Below are 15,508 nucleotides of genomic sequence, written 5' to 3' on the forward strand. Positions count from 1 at the left end.
AGCTAAACCCCACTTGCTAAAAATAATGACTGTAATCATTGCCACACTGCCTTGAAAATATTACGTTCAGGTATCTGGGATTGAACACAAGCTTTACCATTTTGTTTTTGACCTATTTGGCTCTGAGTCTTGCTGGATGCCATAATACTTTTCAATATCTTTCTGTGACAATTGAGCTCTAAGAGACCACTTATGAAGTAACTTTGAACATCCTGTTAGCTGTGCACATCAATACCCATTCCCCCTTGACAGATCTTCTGGAACTAGGATGTTTTAGCTCCACAATCTGGAGTACTGTGTACATTATTGGTCTCCTTATTTAGGGAAGGATATAAATGTGCTGCAATCAGTTCAGAGAAGGTTTACCAGACTAATACCTGGAACAGGAATGTTGTCTTATGAGGAAAGGTTGGACAGACTAGGTTTGTATCTGGTGGAGATTAGAAGGGTAAGAGGTGACTTGATTGACACATAAATGATCCTGAGGGGTCTTGACAGGGTGAATGTGGAAAGGATGTTTCTTGTTGTGGGAGAATCTCGAGCTAGGCATTACTGTTTAAAAATAAGAGGGCACGGAGAGTTATGAGTCTTTGGAATTCTCTTCCTCAAAAGGTGGTGGAAGCAGAGTCTTTGAATATTTTTAAGGCAGAGCTAGATAGATTCTTGATAAGCAAGGGGGCGAAAGGTTATCGGGGTTAAGTGAGAATGTGGAGTTGGGGTTACAATCAGAACAGCCATGATCTTATGGAATGGTGGAGCAGGCTGCAGCGGTTCAAGAAGGCGGCTCACCACCACCTTCTCAAGGGCAGTTAGAGTTGGGCAATAAATGCTGGCCTAGCCAATGATGCCCACATCCCATGAATGAATAAAAAAAGTGGTAGGTGTTAAGGAAAGCAAGGTAGAAAGGCTGTGAGGTTTAGGGAGGAAATTTCAGAACTTAGGGCATAGGTGGCTGAAGCTGCGTCTGCTAGTGTCACGCAAAGAGACTCAGATTACACAGCATTCTTTTGGATTTTATGTTTGTATGTACAATAACACTTGTCTCTGAGTCAGGACTTCGTGAGCTCATGCCTCACTTGATAAACAGCACTCCAGCGTAGTACTGCAGGGGCACTGAACTGTCAAAGGTGTGATCTTTTAGATGAGATGTAAACTGAGGCCCCATCTACCCTCACAGGTGGATGTAAAAGATTTCATGGTACTCTTTGAAGAAGAGCAAGAGAGTTCTCCCTGATGTTCTGGCCGCATCCAACATGAATAATACAAATTATTTGAATTATCTCATTGCTGTTTGTGGTAATTTGCTGTGTGCATTTTTAATTCCCGAGTTTCCCTACAATGACTACATTTCAAAAGCGGTTAATCAGCTGTGAAGTGCATTTAATGAGCTGAAGTCGTGAAAGGTGCTATACAAATACAAGGTCTTTCAAAATCATATTTATTTCCTTGTCGTTTTATAACAAAAGAGTCAATGTCGTAGCATGAGCTTCAAGTCACAGATAGACCAGGCTAGGTCAGGATGGCAGGTTTACATCCCTGGGGTCACAGCTAGACCAGGCTAGGTCAGGAAGGCAGGTTTACATCCCTGGAGTCACAGATAGACCAGGTTAGGTCAGGATGGCAGGTTTACATCCCTGGGGTCACAGATAGACCAGGCTAGGTCAGGAAGGCAGGTTTACATCCCTGGAGTCACAGATAGACCAGGCTAGGTCAGGATGGCAGGTTTACATCCCTGGAGTCACAGATAGACCAGGCTAGGTCAGGATGGCAGGTTTAGATACCTGGGGTCACAGCTAGACCAGGCTAGGTCAGGATGGCAGGTTTACATCCCTGGGGTCACAGATAGACCAGGCTAGGTCAGGATGGCAGGTTTACATCCCTGGGGTCACAGCTAGACCAGGCTAGCTCAGGATGGCAGTTTTACATCCCTGGAGTCACAGATAGACCAGGCTAGGTCAGGAAGGCAGGTTTACATCCCTGGAGTCACAGATAGACCAGACTAGGTCAGGATGGCAGGTTTATATCCCTGGGGTCACAGATAGACCAGACTAGGTCAGGATGGCAGGTTTATATCCCTGGGGTCACAGATAGACCAGACTAGGTCAGGATGGCAGGTTTATATCCCTGGGGTCACAGCTAGACCAGACTAGGTCAGGATGGCAGGTTTACATCCCTGGGGTCACAGATAGACCAGGCTAGGTCAGGATGGCAGGTTTACATCCCTGGGGTCACAGCTAGACCAGGCTAGGTCAGGATGGCAGGTTTATATCCCTGGGGTCACAGATAGACCAGGCTAGGTCAGGATGGCAGGTTTATATCCCTGGGGTCACAGATAGACCAGACTAGGTCAGGAAGGCAGGTTTATATCCCTGGGGTCACAGATAGACCAGGCTAGGTCAGGATGGCAGGTTTACATCCCTGGAGTCACAGCTAGACCAGGCTAGGTCAGGATGGCAGGTTTACATCCCTGGAGTCACAGATAGACCAGGCTGGTTCAGGATGGCAGTTTTACATCCCTGGAGTCACAGATAGACCAGGCTAGGTCAGGATGGCAGGTTTACATCCCTGGAGTCACAGATAGACCAGGCTAGTTCAGGATGGCAGGTTTACATCCCTGGGGTCACAGCTAGACCAGGCTAGGTCAGGAAGGCAGGTTTACATCCCTGGAGTCACAGATAGACCAGGCTAGGTCAGGATGGCAGGTTTACATCCCTGCAGTCACAGATAGACCAGGCTAGGTCAGGATGGCAGGTTTACATCCCTGGGGTCACAGATAGACCAGACTAGGTCAGGATGGCAGGTTTATATCCCTGGGGTCACAGATAGACCAGACTAGGTCAGGATGGCAGGTTTACATCCCTGGAGTCACAGATAGACCAGGCTAGGTCAGGATGGCAGGTTTAGATACTTGGGGTCACAGCTAGACCAGGCTAGGTCAGGATGGCAGGTTTACGTCCCTGGGGTCACAGATAGACCAGACTAGGTCAGGATGGCAGGTTTACATCCCTGGGGTCACAGATAGACCAGGCTAGGTCAGGATGGCAGGTTTACATCCTTGGAGGATATGAGTGACCCTGCTGGGTGTTTAACAAAAGGTCCACCAGCTTTCACAGTCATTTTTATTAATGTCAAGATTAATGGTAGGATTTGCACTCAACGCTCTTGGGCTCCTATTTGCAGTACCATAGCCATAAAGCAAGCACATCAACTTCACCACACGTGGGAAAACCTGACCACAATGTCACTTCTATTTTTTAGAAAAGTCAATTCTATTCAGACTGAAGCTTTTTTTTGATTTTTATTTCTCTCTAATATTCAGCAGGTCCAAGGTCAGTTGCCTCCATTGATGATTCCAGTGTTTCCTCCAGACCAGCGGACCTTGGCAGCTGCAGCAGCCCAGCAAGGATTCCTCCTGCCTCCTGGATTCTCCTACAAACCTGGAGGATGCAGTAAGTGTTTGGAAAGCTTGACGGAAATCATTGATCTGTCGGAACAGGGACAAGCTCTTAGAGACACTCGGGGCAAATGCCACAATAGTGAAATGTAGTTAAAGTCTGTCAGCAAGACAGGCTGGATGATCTTCAGCTAAATAAGACTGGGATGATGAAGTAATCTAACTTAACAGTGATGTTCTGCTGGGGTGTGAAATGATGGCAACTTATCCTTTAGGCAAGTGTGTAGAAAAACCCATTTGTTATTTATTAGCTGCGAATTTGAAACATGGAACTTGTGTCATGCAAAGAGACTCAGGTTACACAGCATTCTTTTGGATTTTATTTAACTGATAATGTAAACGACAGTTATTTTTTTATGATGGTGTGATAAGATAATCATTAATAAGTACTTGATGATCTGTATCTTAGCAAATTCTGACTGACTGACCCTTAACTATCACTAATAAATGTACAGTAATAAATTAAGTTTAGATGACATTTATTTATTTGTAATATTAATTAAGATAATCTGAAATTTAAGACCTGTAGTTAGTAACTCAGCAACCAGTGAAATATTTTTTACTGATTTAACTCAGGATAAGTTCTCATAATTTTGAACACTTTTATCATATCTCTTAACCTTTTAAACCCTTATGAAAATAAGCCATTTCTTTAGCTTCTCCTCAATTTTTTATTCATTCATGGGATGTGAGCATCACCAGCAAGGTCATTATTTATTGCCCTTGAGAAAGTGGTGGTGAGCCGCCTTCTTGAACTTCTGCACTTTGTTTGGTGTTGGTACACCCACAGTGCTGTTAGGAAGAGAGTTCCAGGATTTTGACCCAGCGACAATGAAGGAATTGTGATATAGTTCCAAGTCAAGACACCGTCGGCCTTGGAGAGGAACTTAGCAGTCATTATAGGAGGAGTTCTGAATGGAACTGAACATTGTCCAATCATTAGCGAATGCCATCTCCAAACATCCCTACTCCTGACCTTATGATGGAAGGAAGTTCATTGATGGAACAACTGAAGGTGGATGGACCTAGAACACCAGCCTGAGGAGCTCCTGCCACAGTGTCTTAGGATTGAGATGATTGTCCTCCAACAGCCACCTTCCTTTGTGCTGGCTCACTACCTCAGGGTAGTGTCCTAGGATCAACCATCTTCAGCTGCTTCATCAATGACCTTCCTTCCATCATAAGGTCAGAAGTGGGGATGTTTGCTGATGATTGCAAAATGTTCAGTATCATTCCCGACACTTCAGATACTGAAGCAGTCCATGCCCAAATGCAGCAAGACCCGGACAATATTAAGGCTTGGGCAGATGAGTGGCAAGTAACATTCATGCTACAGAAGTGCCAACAAGAAAGAATCTAACCATTTCCCCTGGCATTACCATTGCTGAATTCCCCCACTATCAAGATCCTGGAGATTACCATTGACCAGAAACTGAACTGGACTAGCCATATAAGTACTGTGTCTACAAGAGCAGGTCAGAGGCTGGGAATTCTGCAGAGAGTTACTCACCTCCTGACTCCCCAAGGCTAGTCTACCATCCACAAGGCACAAGTCAGGAGTGTGATGGAATACTCTCCACTTGCCTGGATGAGCGCAGCTGCAATAACACTCAAGGAGGTCAACACCATCCAGGATAATACAGCCTGCTTGAATGGCATCCCATCCACCAGCTTAAATATTCACTGTCTCCACCACCGACACGCAGTAGCAGCTGTGCGTTCAATCTACAAGATGCTCTGCAGCAACTCACTAAGTCTCTTCGGCAGCACCTTCCAAACTCATAACCTCTACCACCTAAAAGGACAAGAGCAGCAGATGCATGGGAGGCAAGCTTACCTCTAGGCTACTCACCATCCTGACTTGGAAATACATCACCGTTCCTTCACTGTCACTGGGTCAAAATCCTGGAACTCCCTCCCTCACAGCAATGTAGATGTACCTACACCACATGGACTGCAGCGGTTCATGAAGGCGGCTCACCACCACATTCTCAACGGCAATTAGGGAAGGGCAATAAATGCTGGCCTAGCCAGTGATGCCCACATCCCATGAATGAATAAAAAAAGTGGTAGGTGTTAAGGAAAGCAAGGTAGAAGGGCTGTAAGGTTTAGGAAGGAAATTTCAGAACTTAGGGCATAGAGTGGCTGAAACTGCATCCGCTAGTGGTGGAGCAATTAAAGTTGGGGATGCTCAAGAAACCTGAATTACAGAAGTGCAGATATCTCAGAGGGCTTTAGAGTGGGAAGAGATTAGAGAGATAGGGAGGAACCAGATCTGAGAAGGATTTGAAACCAAGGATGAGGATTTTAAAATTGAGGCTTTGCTTGACCGGGAGCCAATCCAGGTTCATGAGTACACGCACAGGAGTGAAAGGTGAAGGCATTTGGTGTGAGTTAGGACACAGGCAGCAGAGTTTTGGATGACCTCATGTTTATAGAAGGTAGAATGTGGAAGGCTGGCCTGGTGTGCGTTGGAATAGTCAACTCCGGAGGTAATAAAGTTACGAATGAGGCTTTCAGCAGAAGAGCTCAGACAAGGGCACAGTCGGTGATGGTATGGAGGTGGAAATAGTTGGCCTTGGTGACAGTGTGGATATGTGGTAGAGGGTTCACCTCAAACATAACACCAAGGTTGCAAACAGTCTGGTTCAGCCTCAGACAGTTACCAGGGTGAAGGGGGAGGTCAGTGGTGAGGGAGCGGAGTTTGTGGCAGAGCAGAAGACAATGGCTTCACTCTGCCCAATATTGAATTTGAGGAGTACTCGATGTCAGGCAAGCATTTTGACACTGTAGAGGTACTGGCGTTGTCGAGAGAGGTAGGAATGAGGTAAAACTGGTTGTCGACAGTTTATATGTGGAAACTAACATTGTGCTTTCGATGATGTCACTGAGTGGTAACATGTAGATGAGAAATAGCAAGGCTCAAGGATCAATCCTTGGGGGACACCAGAGGTAACTGTGTGAGAGCAGGAGGAGAAACCATTAATGACAATTTTCCAGCTACAATTAGATAGGTAAGAATGGAACCAGGCAAGGGCAGTCCCACCCAGTGGGGAAGCGTTAGAGAAAGATAGTTTGATCAGATGTTGCAAGGACTGCAGACAAGTCAAGGAGGATGAAGAGGGATAGTTTGCCTTTGTCACAGTCGCATAGGATGTCATTGAGACTTTGAGAAAAAACTTTTTCAGTACTGTGACATGGCAGAAATCTGATTGGAGGGATTCAAACATGGAGTTCCAGGAAAGATGGGTACGAAGTTTGGAGGAGATAACATTTTCGGTTTTGGAGAGAAAAAGGAGATTGGAGATGGGGGCAGTAGTTTGCAAGGATGGAGAATTGATGGATTGGACTTTTGAGGAGAGGGGTGATGATGGCGGATTTGAAAGAGAGAGGAACAGAACCTGAGGAGAGAGAACTGTTAACAATATCGACTAATGCGGTCCAAGAAGGGAAATTGGGTGGTCAGTAGTTTAGTGGCAATAGAGTCAAGAGAGCAGGAACTGGGTCTCATGGATAAGATGAGCTCAAAGTGGTTTTGGGATATGGAATGTTGGGCTGACAGTCAGTATTGAAATAGTTCTTACACATCATCTGCTGTTGGTATACTTGCATTGCTTTGAACACATGTAGTGCTGAATGCTTCACAGGAGCAGTACGATTATTTGAAAGTGAAAACCTTTTCTTCCCATCCTTTCATTTACTAAAAAAAAACTTTGCTCAATTTTTATTTATTTTGACTTCCCGCTTTCTCCCTCCTTCTCCTGCTGCTTTTCACAATTCTCTAAGTGCGATCTCCTGCAGTCCCGCTCTGCTTCTAGCTGTTAGCAGGAGCGTGAGAGTGGCTGGGAATATCTCCCTGGTTGCATTCGCCCTGAATCTGTTTGAAGCAGGAGGTCATTTCCTTTGAAACCCTCCAGCCAGCTACGCTGGTGTACAGTGGCATAATGGTTATTCTTTCTGGACTAGTAAGTGATCTGGACTAATGAGTGTAGAAATGATTTCAAATCCTGCCATAGCAGCTGAGAATTTAAATTCAATTAATTAAATAAGTCTCGAATAGGTAGCTAGGTGCCTCAGTAGCCATGTTTTGGCTACTGAGGCATATAATTTCATTTGGGAAATTCCTTAACTTGCTGGATCCGCCTCAGTAAAAAGTTGTCTGAAATGTGCAAGTTTTGTGGGGGGTTTGGTGGGGGGAGGGGCGTTGGGGTGTGCGGTGGTGTTGGCGCAGTGCGGGATGGAGCTGTGCCTGTCAATTCTGAGGTAGAGTGTAGGCTGCCGGGGGCGGGGGGGGGGGGGTGTGTGTGTGTGCTTAGGTGGGCTTTGTCCCAGTCATTTTGGAAGCTGTTAGGCCCTCTAGCCCTCACACCCCTGCAACCACCCTACCCCATGTTCCCTCATACCCTGCGTGCCACCTCCACAGCCGGCCACCCAGTACCCATCATGGGCAGGCTTCAGGAGACATGTAGAGATGAAAAAAAATCAACAATCTTATACAGCTCTCACTCCTAAGTACTTGGTAGCGATAAAACTCCCATTCATGAAAGCCATTCAAAGCTTTTAAATCTCCTCGAATGGTTAATCTGTTATAAAAACAAACATCTATTTCACTAACTACATCAAAGACAGCTAATCCTTTAATAGTCTCTTTAAGATATCAATTAAACTATGAGCTCAGAACTCCTGTTGCGATAGTTGTAAATGGTTTCAGCTGGAAAGGGGCAGGGCTTCCAAATCTGGGCCACACCCACCATTTTTTAGAAGGTCTGTGGAACCTTCCCGACTTCTATGAAAATTTGGCCCCTAGTCTCAGTGATGGTGATTATTAGTTGATTGTTAGAAAAACCCATCTGACTCACAAATTACTTCAAACCCACAGCAATGTGGTTGGCTCTTAATTGCCCTCTGAGATGGCCTAGAAAACCACTCATTGGGGTGGCTTTAATGGTTTTGACCATTGATCCATCCACTGGACGGAGACCCCTCACCGTGGCCATTTCTGGGCACCCTGACATGGTTAAGATCCAATCGGGGACCTACTTGGTCAGCGTGGGGTTCTTGGAACCTTCAGTGCAGATGTCCCACCTCTGAGAGCTGCTGGTCAATCAGAGGCTGGCAGCTGTTCAGCACCAGAAGCACCACTGGGACCACCGGCCATTGTCAGTACTGCCCCAGGAGGAGGAACTGATATAAAACTCCACGGGGTTAATCAGACAGGCTGCGGTGAGGAGGGGGAGGGGGAGGCAGGTTGGTTTAAGGGGCAATGGTCAGTCTTCCAATGGGAATGGACCTTGCTGCCAGCGGGTCTCTCTGTTGCACATAGGGTGCCCGAGAAGGATCAACCCTCTCTCTCTTCTCAGGGTTTATCTGGCAGCCAGCCCACACAATGTGACCATGCAAGGGTCTCCATCAGGCTGAGGCAGGAAGGCTGTCCTCGACCCTTCCTGATCGGACTTGTTTGGGTGTAGTTGTGAATGTGGCGAGCTCTCCATCCCGCTACCTTCACGGCCCTTTTGCGTGCCCCCCCTCACCACCACCTCCCATCCCACTCTCAGGGAGCATTGAATTACGCCCATTGTATTAAAACCATTCTGAGAAGGCCAAATAAAATGATACTGGATTGATCACTTGGCTTTGACCAAAGCAGACATGACAAAGGTTCACCCAGTCCAGTCAACCCTGCAAAGACCTCCTCACTAACACCCGGGCAGGATTTTATGTTCGTCAGGTTGTCAGCGCGCCCACCCCGATTGGACATAAAATCACGCACGATGACATTGGGCGAGTGTCCTAACGTCATCGAGTACTCTCACGATCTTTCGGTTGGCGTGCGTGCGCAGGAATCGGCAGCGGCGCGCACGCTAACAATTGAGAGGCCTATTAAGGCCGTTAAGCAATTAATTAATCTGTATTTTTCGCTGCCCATTCAACTGTTCGGTTGGCGGGCAGGCAAATAGGCCAGGCAGCCCTTGGATTTTTTATGAAACCTCATCCACGGGCAGGATGACGTTTCAAACGGTAAATAAAAAAAACAGAAAAAAGTTTTCAACTTCATTTCAAACATCCCTCTTGATGTGACTGAGTCACATGAGGGGACATGTTTATATCATTAATAAAATCTTTATTTTCCTTGTAGGATCTTCAGCTGCCTGAGGCAGCTCAGTACCCTCAGGGAGCTTTCAGTGCACGCTGCCTTGCACATGCGCAGGTTTCCACGCCCACCCTCCTCCGCCCCCACTCCAACAACGCTGAGCTTCTCAGTGTGCCTTTCATGCTGGCAGCCCATTAATTGACCAGCCAGTGTGAATTCGCGGTCGGGGGCCGATCGCGGGCGGTGGGCCTTTTCCCGGATGCTCCCGGGCCCACCCACCCAACAAATGTAAAATCTTGCCCCTGCGGACGTATGTCAAAATTGAGAGAGCTCATAGAGTAGTCATGCACCAGGGCTTCTTTGACAGTACCTTCTAAACCTGCATACTCTACTGACTGGAAGGACAAGGGTAGCATGGGAACACCACCACGTTCAAGTTCCCCTCCAAGCTGGGCCAAAATCCTGGAACTCCCTTCCTAACAGCACTGTGGGTGTATCTACACCACATGGACTGCAGCAGTTCAAGCAGGTGACTCACCACCACCTTCTCAAGGGCATTTAGGGATGGGCAACAAAAGCTGGCCCAGCCAGCAATGCTCACATCCCATGAATGAATATATAAAAATGGAATCATCCTGGATACCTCCTCCTTCATTCAGCCAATGCACCTTGGCACTCTGAGCAAAAAGCCGGCCTCTTACACATGCTGTAAGTACATATCATTAAAGTATTGAAAATCTCAGACTCAGAGAACAGTTTTACATTATGTCGTCTGGAGTATCTACCCATAGTGGAATCTTTCCCCTTAGGTTCTCACTTGATTCATTTCAAAATTGCCGCCTTCTTAAATTTTGAATCATTTTCATTTTACATTTAGAGCAGTGGGAGATGATGGCTCAGATCTTGCTCTTGCTTGAATCCTGCTGTGTAAAGTTGACATTGCAGGGTTTATGGCAGCCTACATGAGCCAGCATAGCACCTGGCAAACCTGCTGGGCTCAACCAGGTGTTAAATGTTTCTCGAATAAGCTCTTGTCAGTATTGTTGCCTATGCTTGGGGGGGAATAAGGGGAGAGAGAGAAGAGAGGAGAGCCGGAAGATCGATTGTTTACAGGAGCCAGAGGCTTGCAGCAGCTTAAGCAGAGGGATGGCCTCTCATTTTTGCTACCTCCGCCAACTTGGCAAATGTCACTGATCTGCAGTTACCACTCAGTTTTCCACCACTGGTGCTCGGCTAATCATGGTGTTGTCTTACCTCCAGAAATGCTGGATGCCTGTTAAATGCTGGGGTTCAGCGTTGCTAAGGTGATAATGATGTCATCATTGCATGATCTGACCGTGCCTGATTCAGGGATATGGGGAGCAGGTGGGAAATTGGAGTTGAAGTCCAAGATCAGCCATGATCGTATTGAATGACGGAGCAGGCTCAAAGGGCTGTGTGGTCTACTCCTGCTTCTATTTCTTATGTTCTTGTGCCTACTAATACTTCTGCCATATACCATCACTCCCAGCAGAATATTATACCCCATAAAACAATGGGAGTCTCTAATGGTTAGCCAAACGCATTGTTTAATGTGTCAAACAAAACTGTAGCTCCAGCCTAAAAGCTTTTCTCTCCAGTCACAGGCCAGAAGGAATCCAAAAAATCAGTATTCCTCACCAAAGAAGTAGTGTTGAAATGGAAAGTCCCATCGTGGCTTGACATAATCCCTGTGTAACATTGCATTTGAGAGTGATGGTGAGGAAAGAGATTCGGGCTGTAGTGGAGGAAGGGAGGTTAATATTCATTCCTAGGATGTGGATGTCAGTGGCTTTCATTACGCTTTGTCGTAGTTGTCCTATGAAGGTGGTAGTGAGCGTTCTTCTTGAATGTTATTGTTCATGTGGTGGAGGTACTTGCACAATGCTGTTAGATAGGGGTTTCCAAGGTTTTGACCCAGCAACATTGGATGAAAGGTAACCTACGTCCAAGTTAGGATGGTGTGTGATAGTAGGGCTGCCAGAATTATATTCTACAGAATCAAATCCAAAATGTGGAGAAGGGATTGGATAGTGTGTGCATTTTCATTCTTTTCTTTGCAGTGTGAAGAAAATGGAATTTTGTTTTATGTGTGAATATATTTCCAGTTATTGTCACCTGTGACTAGTCTCACCTTTAGGGTGGTGCATGGAGTCTATGTTCCTGTGAAGTTCTTTTTTTTGTACATGCCACTATGACTAAAAGCTTTATTCTGAGTGTGAATCACCAATCCTGATGTTTTACTGGATTTGGAGTTATTGTTAGTAGGGTGGTGAAAAAGGCAAATGGGACACTTACCTTTACCATTCGAGGCATAGATTACAAAAGTAGGGAGGTCACGTTGGAGTTGTATAGAACCTTAGTGAGGCCACAGCTGGAGTACTGTGTTCAGTTCTGGTCGCCACATTATAGGAAGGATGTGATTGTACTGGAGGGGGTGCAGAGGAGATTCACCAGGATGTTGCCTGGGATGAAACATTTAAGTTATGAAGAGAGGCTGGATAGACTTGGGTTGTTTTCGTCGGTTGGTTCCCCTTAGTTGTAGGGTCAGTCACGAGGGGACATAAGTTCAAGGTGAGGGGCAGGAGGTTTAGGGGGGATGTGAGGAAAAACTTTTTTACCTAGAGGGTGTTGACAGTCTGGAATGTGCTGCCTGGGAGGATGGTGGAGGCGGGTTGCCTCACATCCTTTAAAAAGTACTGGATGATCACTTGGCACATTATAACATTCAAGGCTATGGGCCAAGTGCTGGTGAATGGGATTTGGTAGGTAGGTCAGGTGCTTCTCACGTGTCGGAGCAGACTCGATGGGCTGATGCGCCTCTTCTGCACTGTGTGATTCTGTGTGATAAATGAACTCCATTAAAACAACGGGTAAATATTCCACCTGCTGCCCTTGCTGGTTATTCAGGGGACGAGGGAGCTGGGGGTGGGGTCATGATTGGAAACTTATTTGGTTCGGTCCCCACCTTCATGCCCACTAATCCCTTGCACTGGAATTGGCCACCTCAAGTGTGGCTGCCCGCGTCTGCACTGCTGCTTGTCAAATGAAGAAAGTATGGCAGAGATAAAAACAAAAAACTGCGGATGCTGGAAATCCAAAACAAAAACAGAATTACCTGGAAAAACTCAGCAGGTCTGGCAGCATCGGCGGAGAAGAAAAGAGTTGACGTATGCAGGATATTTTCAGATCATGGTCATACACAGGCCCCGTCATCTCATCGAAAATTTCAAATATATGCAATTTTAAAAATTTTGCTTTTCTTTTTCCTCAGGCATTTCAGTGACTGCCTGTTAAATCCCTGTGGCCCTCCAGCACGGTCCCAAGAGCCTACCCCTTGCATTCCAATTACCTCAGAGCCAGAATGTTAGGGCAAACGGACATCTTCATGGAAAGAAGGATTCCCACCATGCCCAAGATGCTGCCCACCCTCAGCTCAATTGAAAATATGGGCCAGTAGGAAAAATACTTCTTTGACCTACATGGGCTCCCAGAAAAGCCTCAAATTTAAAATTCCCAACCTTTTTGTTCTAATTTCTCCATGGCCTTGCACCTCCTGATCTCTGTCCCTTCCTCTAGTCCTTCAACTTTCCAAGAACTCTCTGTTCCTCAGACTCAGGCCTCTTTGACCTTGCAACTTCCTTTGCCCTGCCATTAGTGTCAATGCCTTCAATTGCTTAAGCCCTAAGGCCTGAAATTCCCTCCTCAAAACACCCAGCTTTGCCATCTCCTTTTCCTCCTTTACATTGCCCCTTACAACCTACCTCTTTTACCAGGCTTTTGGTCTGCCATTCTAATATGTGGTTCAGTATGAGTTTTTTTTCTGATACTGCTCCCGTGTAACACCTTCGGATGTTTTACTATGTTAAAGATGCTAGATAAATCTAAGTTGTTATTGTATTGGATGAAATATGCCATTAGGATAGAGATTTGAGTGAGTTTTCCCATCTTCCAACTGTCTCCTCTATCTCAGCAGTAAAAAAAAAGTGCTTTGAGTACCTGAAATATCAGTCTTTGAATTCGTTCTAGTCTGCATAAATCCTACCGGAGGCTGAAGTTATCTGGCCCTAGGTGGAACATTAGACGACACAATCAACAATGTGATCTGTTGATCAGTAGGGATGGTTTAAAATGTGTGCTCTTTCTGAAAATAAAACATTAGGTATCTATATACTGAAGGACTTTGGATTTTGGGTGTCTGGAGGACCCTGTTTTATATTTTCTACATGTGCTGGGTGAAAACTCACATGCATCATGCATGACTGAACTGAGCCTTACATGCAATTTTGGGCAGGCAGGAATTTATCATTCAGACAATGGTTGTTAATCCACTCCAGCTCTTCGACCCTTTGTCATTCTGCTCACCTGCAACAGTTGGAGGTTATTGTTAATGGAGTTTGTGGCTGAGTAAACGTTACTGATTAATATGATTGTGAATTTTGATTTGGAGCAGTAATTAAAATGGCATTTCCAATACACCCACTTAACTCATGTTAATGGATCTGAATCATTGTTGAGCATCATGTATTGAACTGCATCAGGGTAAGCCATTGTGTTAACATTATGGGCTGAATATTCCCATCAGCGAGCGCGGTTGGGGCCCATTTGCTGACACGTAAAATGATGCGCAGTGATGTCAGGCGTGCGTCCCGATGTCACCGCGCGTCATTTAGATTGTCAGTTCAGTGGGCAGGCAGCCGACGCAGTTGTGCACCTGTTAAACTGTCAAAGGCCTATTACGGCCATTATTAAATTAATTAAAGTTATTAAGAATGCTGCCCGTCCAGCCTTAAGGTTGGCAGGCAGGCGAAGAGCCCAGGCGGCCTTCACATTTTTCATGAAATCTCATCCACGGGCGGGATGAGGTTTCATGAAGGGTTTGTTAATTAAATTAAATTTTTGAAAAAATTAATGGACATGTCCCAGCTCATGTGAAGTTTCACATGAGGGGACATGTCCTTAAAATCTTTTTCCACCTTTATTAAATTTTCCACAACTTAAACTAATCTCCTTGAGGCACCTCCGTGCTTCAGGGAGATTTCTGCACCCTTTCATGCGCATGCACGACAAAGGGCAGGCCCCGACTCTGGGAAGCCCCCAGCCCCCCACCGGCATGCACAGGGAGCCCTTGGCGCTTCCAGCTGTGCGTCATGCTGGGCGGGCCTTAATTGGCCTGCCCACGTAAAATGGCAGCACGCACTTGATTGGGGGCACTGATCAGATTCGTGCCCGTTCCCACCCGCCCCTGCACAACCCCCCCAACGGGGGGAAAATTCTTCCCTATGTCCTGAGATCAGCCATGTTTGGGCATGTTGCAGTTTGAACTAGCAGAATTCCATCTTGACCAGCAGTGCATCAATTGAACTAGAATGTCAGTTCTGTAAAGGAGTATCATGCTCATTCAGAAGCCTGAATGTGGTGCATCTCTACAAATGTTCATTGTAGCCATGATGGTCTGGCATGACGGACCAGTTAGATTTTTCCTGTATGTCAGTTTTGTGTGCTCATGTGTTTGAGTTGAAAAGACAGAAATAAGGAAGTTATGGTAAACTATAATAAATTAGCATCTAGCCCTCAGTATTATGGCCAATTCTGGACATCACATCTTAGGAAGGATGTCAAAACTCCAGAGAAAGTGCAGAGCAAATTTACCAGAATGACAGCAGGAATGAGGGACTTTAGTAATGCAAAGAGCCTAGAGAAGTTGGGATTATTCTCCTTAGCATAGGGAAGGTTAAGCTGAGATTCAATAGATGTGTTCAAAATCATGAGGTGTTATGATAGAGTATATAAGGAGAAACTGTCTCCACTGGTGTGTGAGCCAGTAACCAGGGAACAGAGATTTAAAATAACTGGAAAATAGGGAGATAAGGAGAATTTTTTCACATGGCAAGTTATGATTTGGAATGTGCTGCCAGAAAGGGTGGTGCAAGCGGATTCAATAG

At 45.8% G+C, this 15,508-nt stretch overlaps 1 protein-coding gene across 4 annotated transcripts in view; it reads left to right on the forward strand.

Annotated features, from left to right (window-relative positions):
• sox5 (SRY-box transcription factor 5) overlaps positions 1–15,508 on the forward strand; it is a 406,357-nt gene that overhangs the window by 208,905 nt on the left and 181,944 nt on the right. For 3 of the 4 annotated variants that reach the window (XM_041203211.1, XM_041203209.1, XM_041203212.1), the window contains one exon: positions 3,320–3,449. In XM_041203211.1, the coding sequence (XP_041059145.1) occupies positions 3,320–3,449 (130 nt within the window). The remainder of the gene's footprint in view (positions 1–3,319; positions 3,450–15,508) is intronic. The other variant, XM_041203210.1, reaches the window with a different exon arrangement.

Source organism: Carcharodon carcharias, chromosome 13 (assembly GCF_017639515.1).
Source record: "Carcharodon carcharias isolate sCarCar2 chromosome 13, sCarCar2.pri, whole genome shotgun sequence".
Taxonomy (NCBI): Eukaryota; Metazoa; Chordata; class Chondrichthyes; order Lamniformes; family Lamnidae; genus Carcharodon; species Carcharodon carcharias.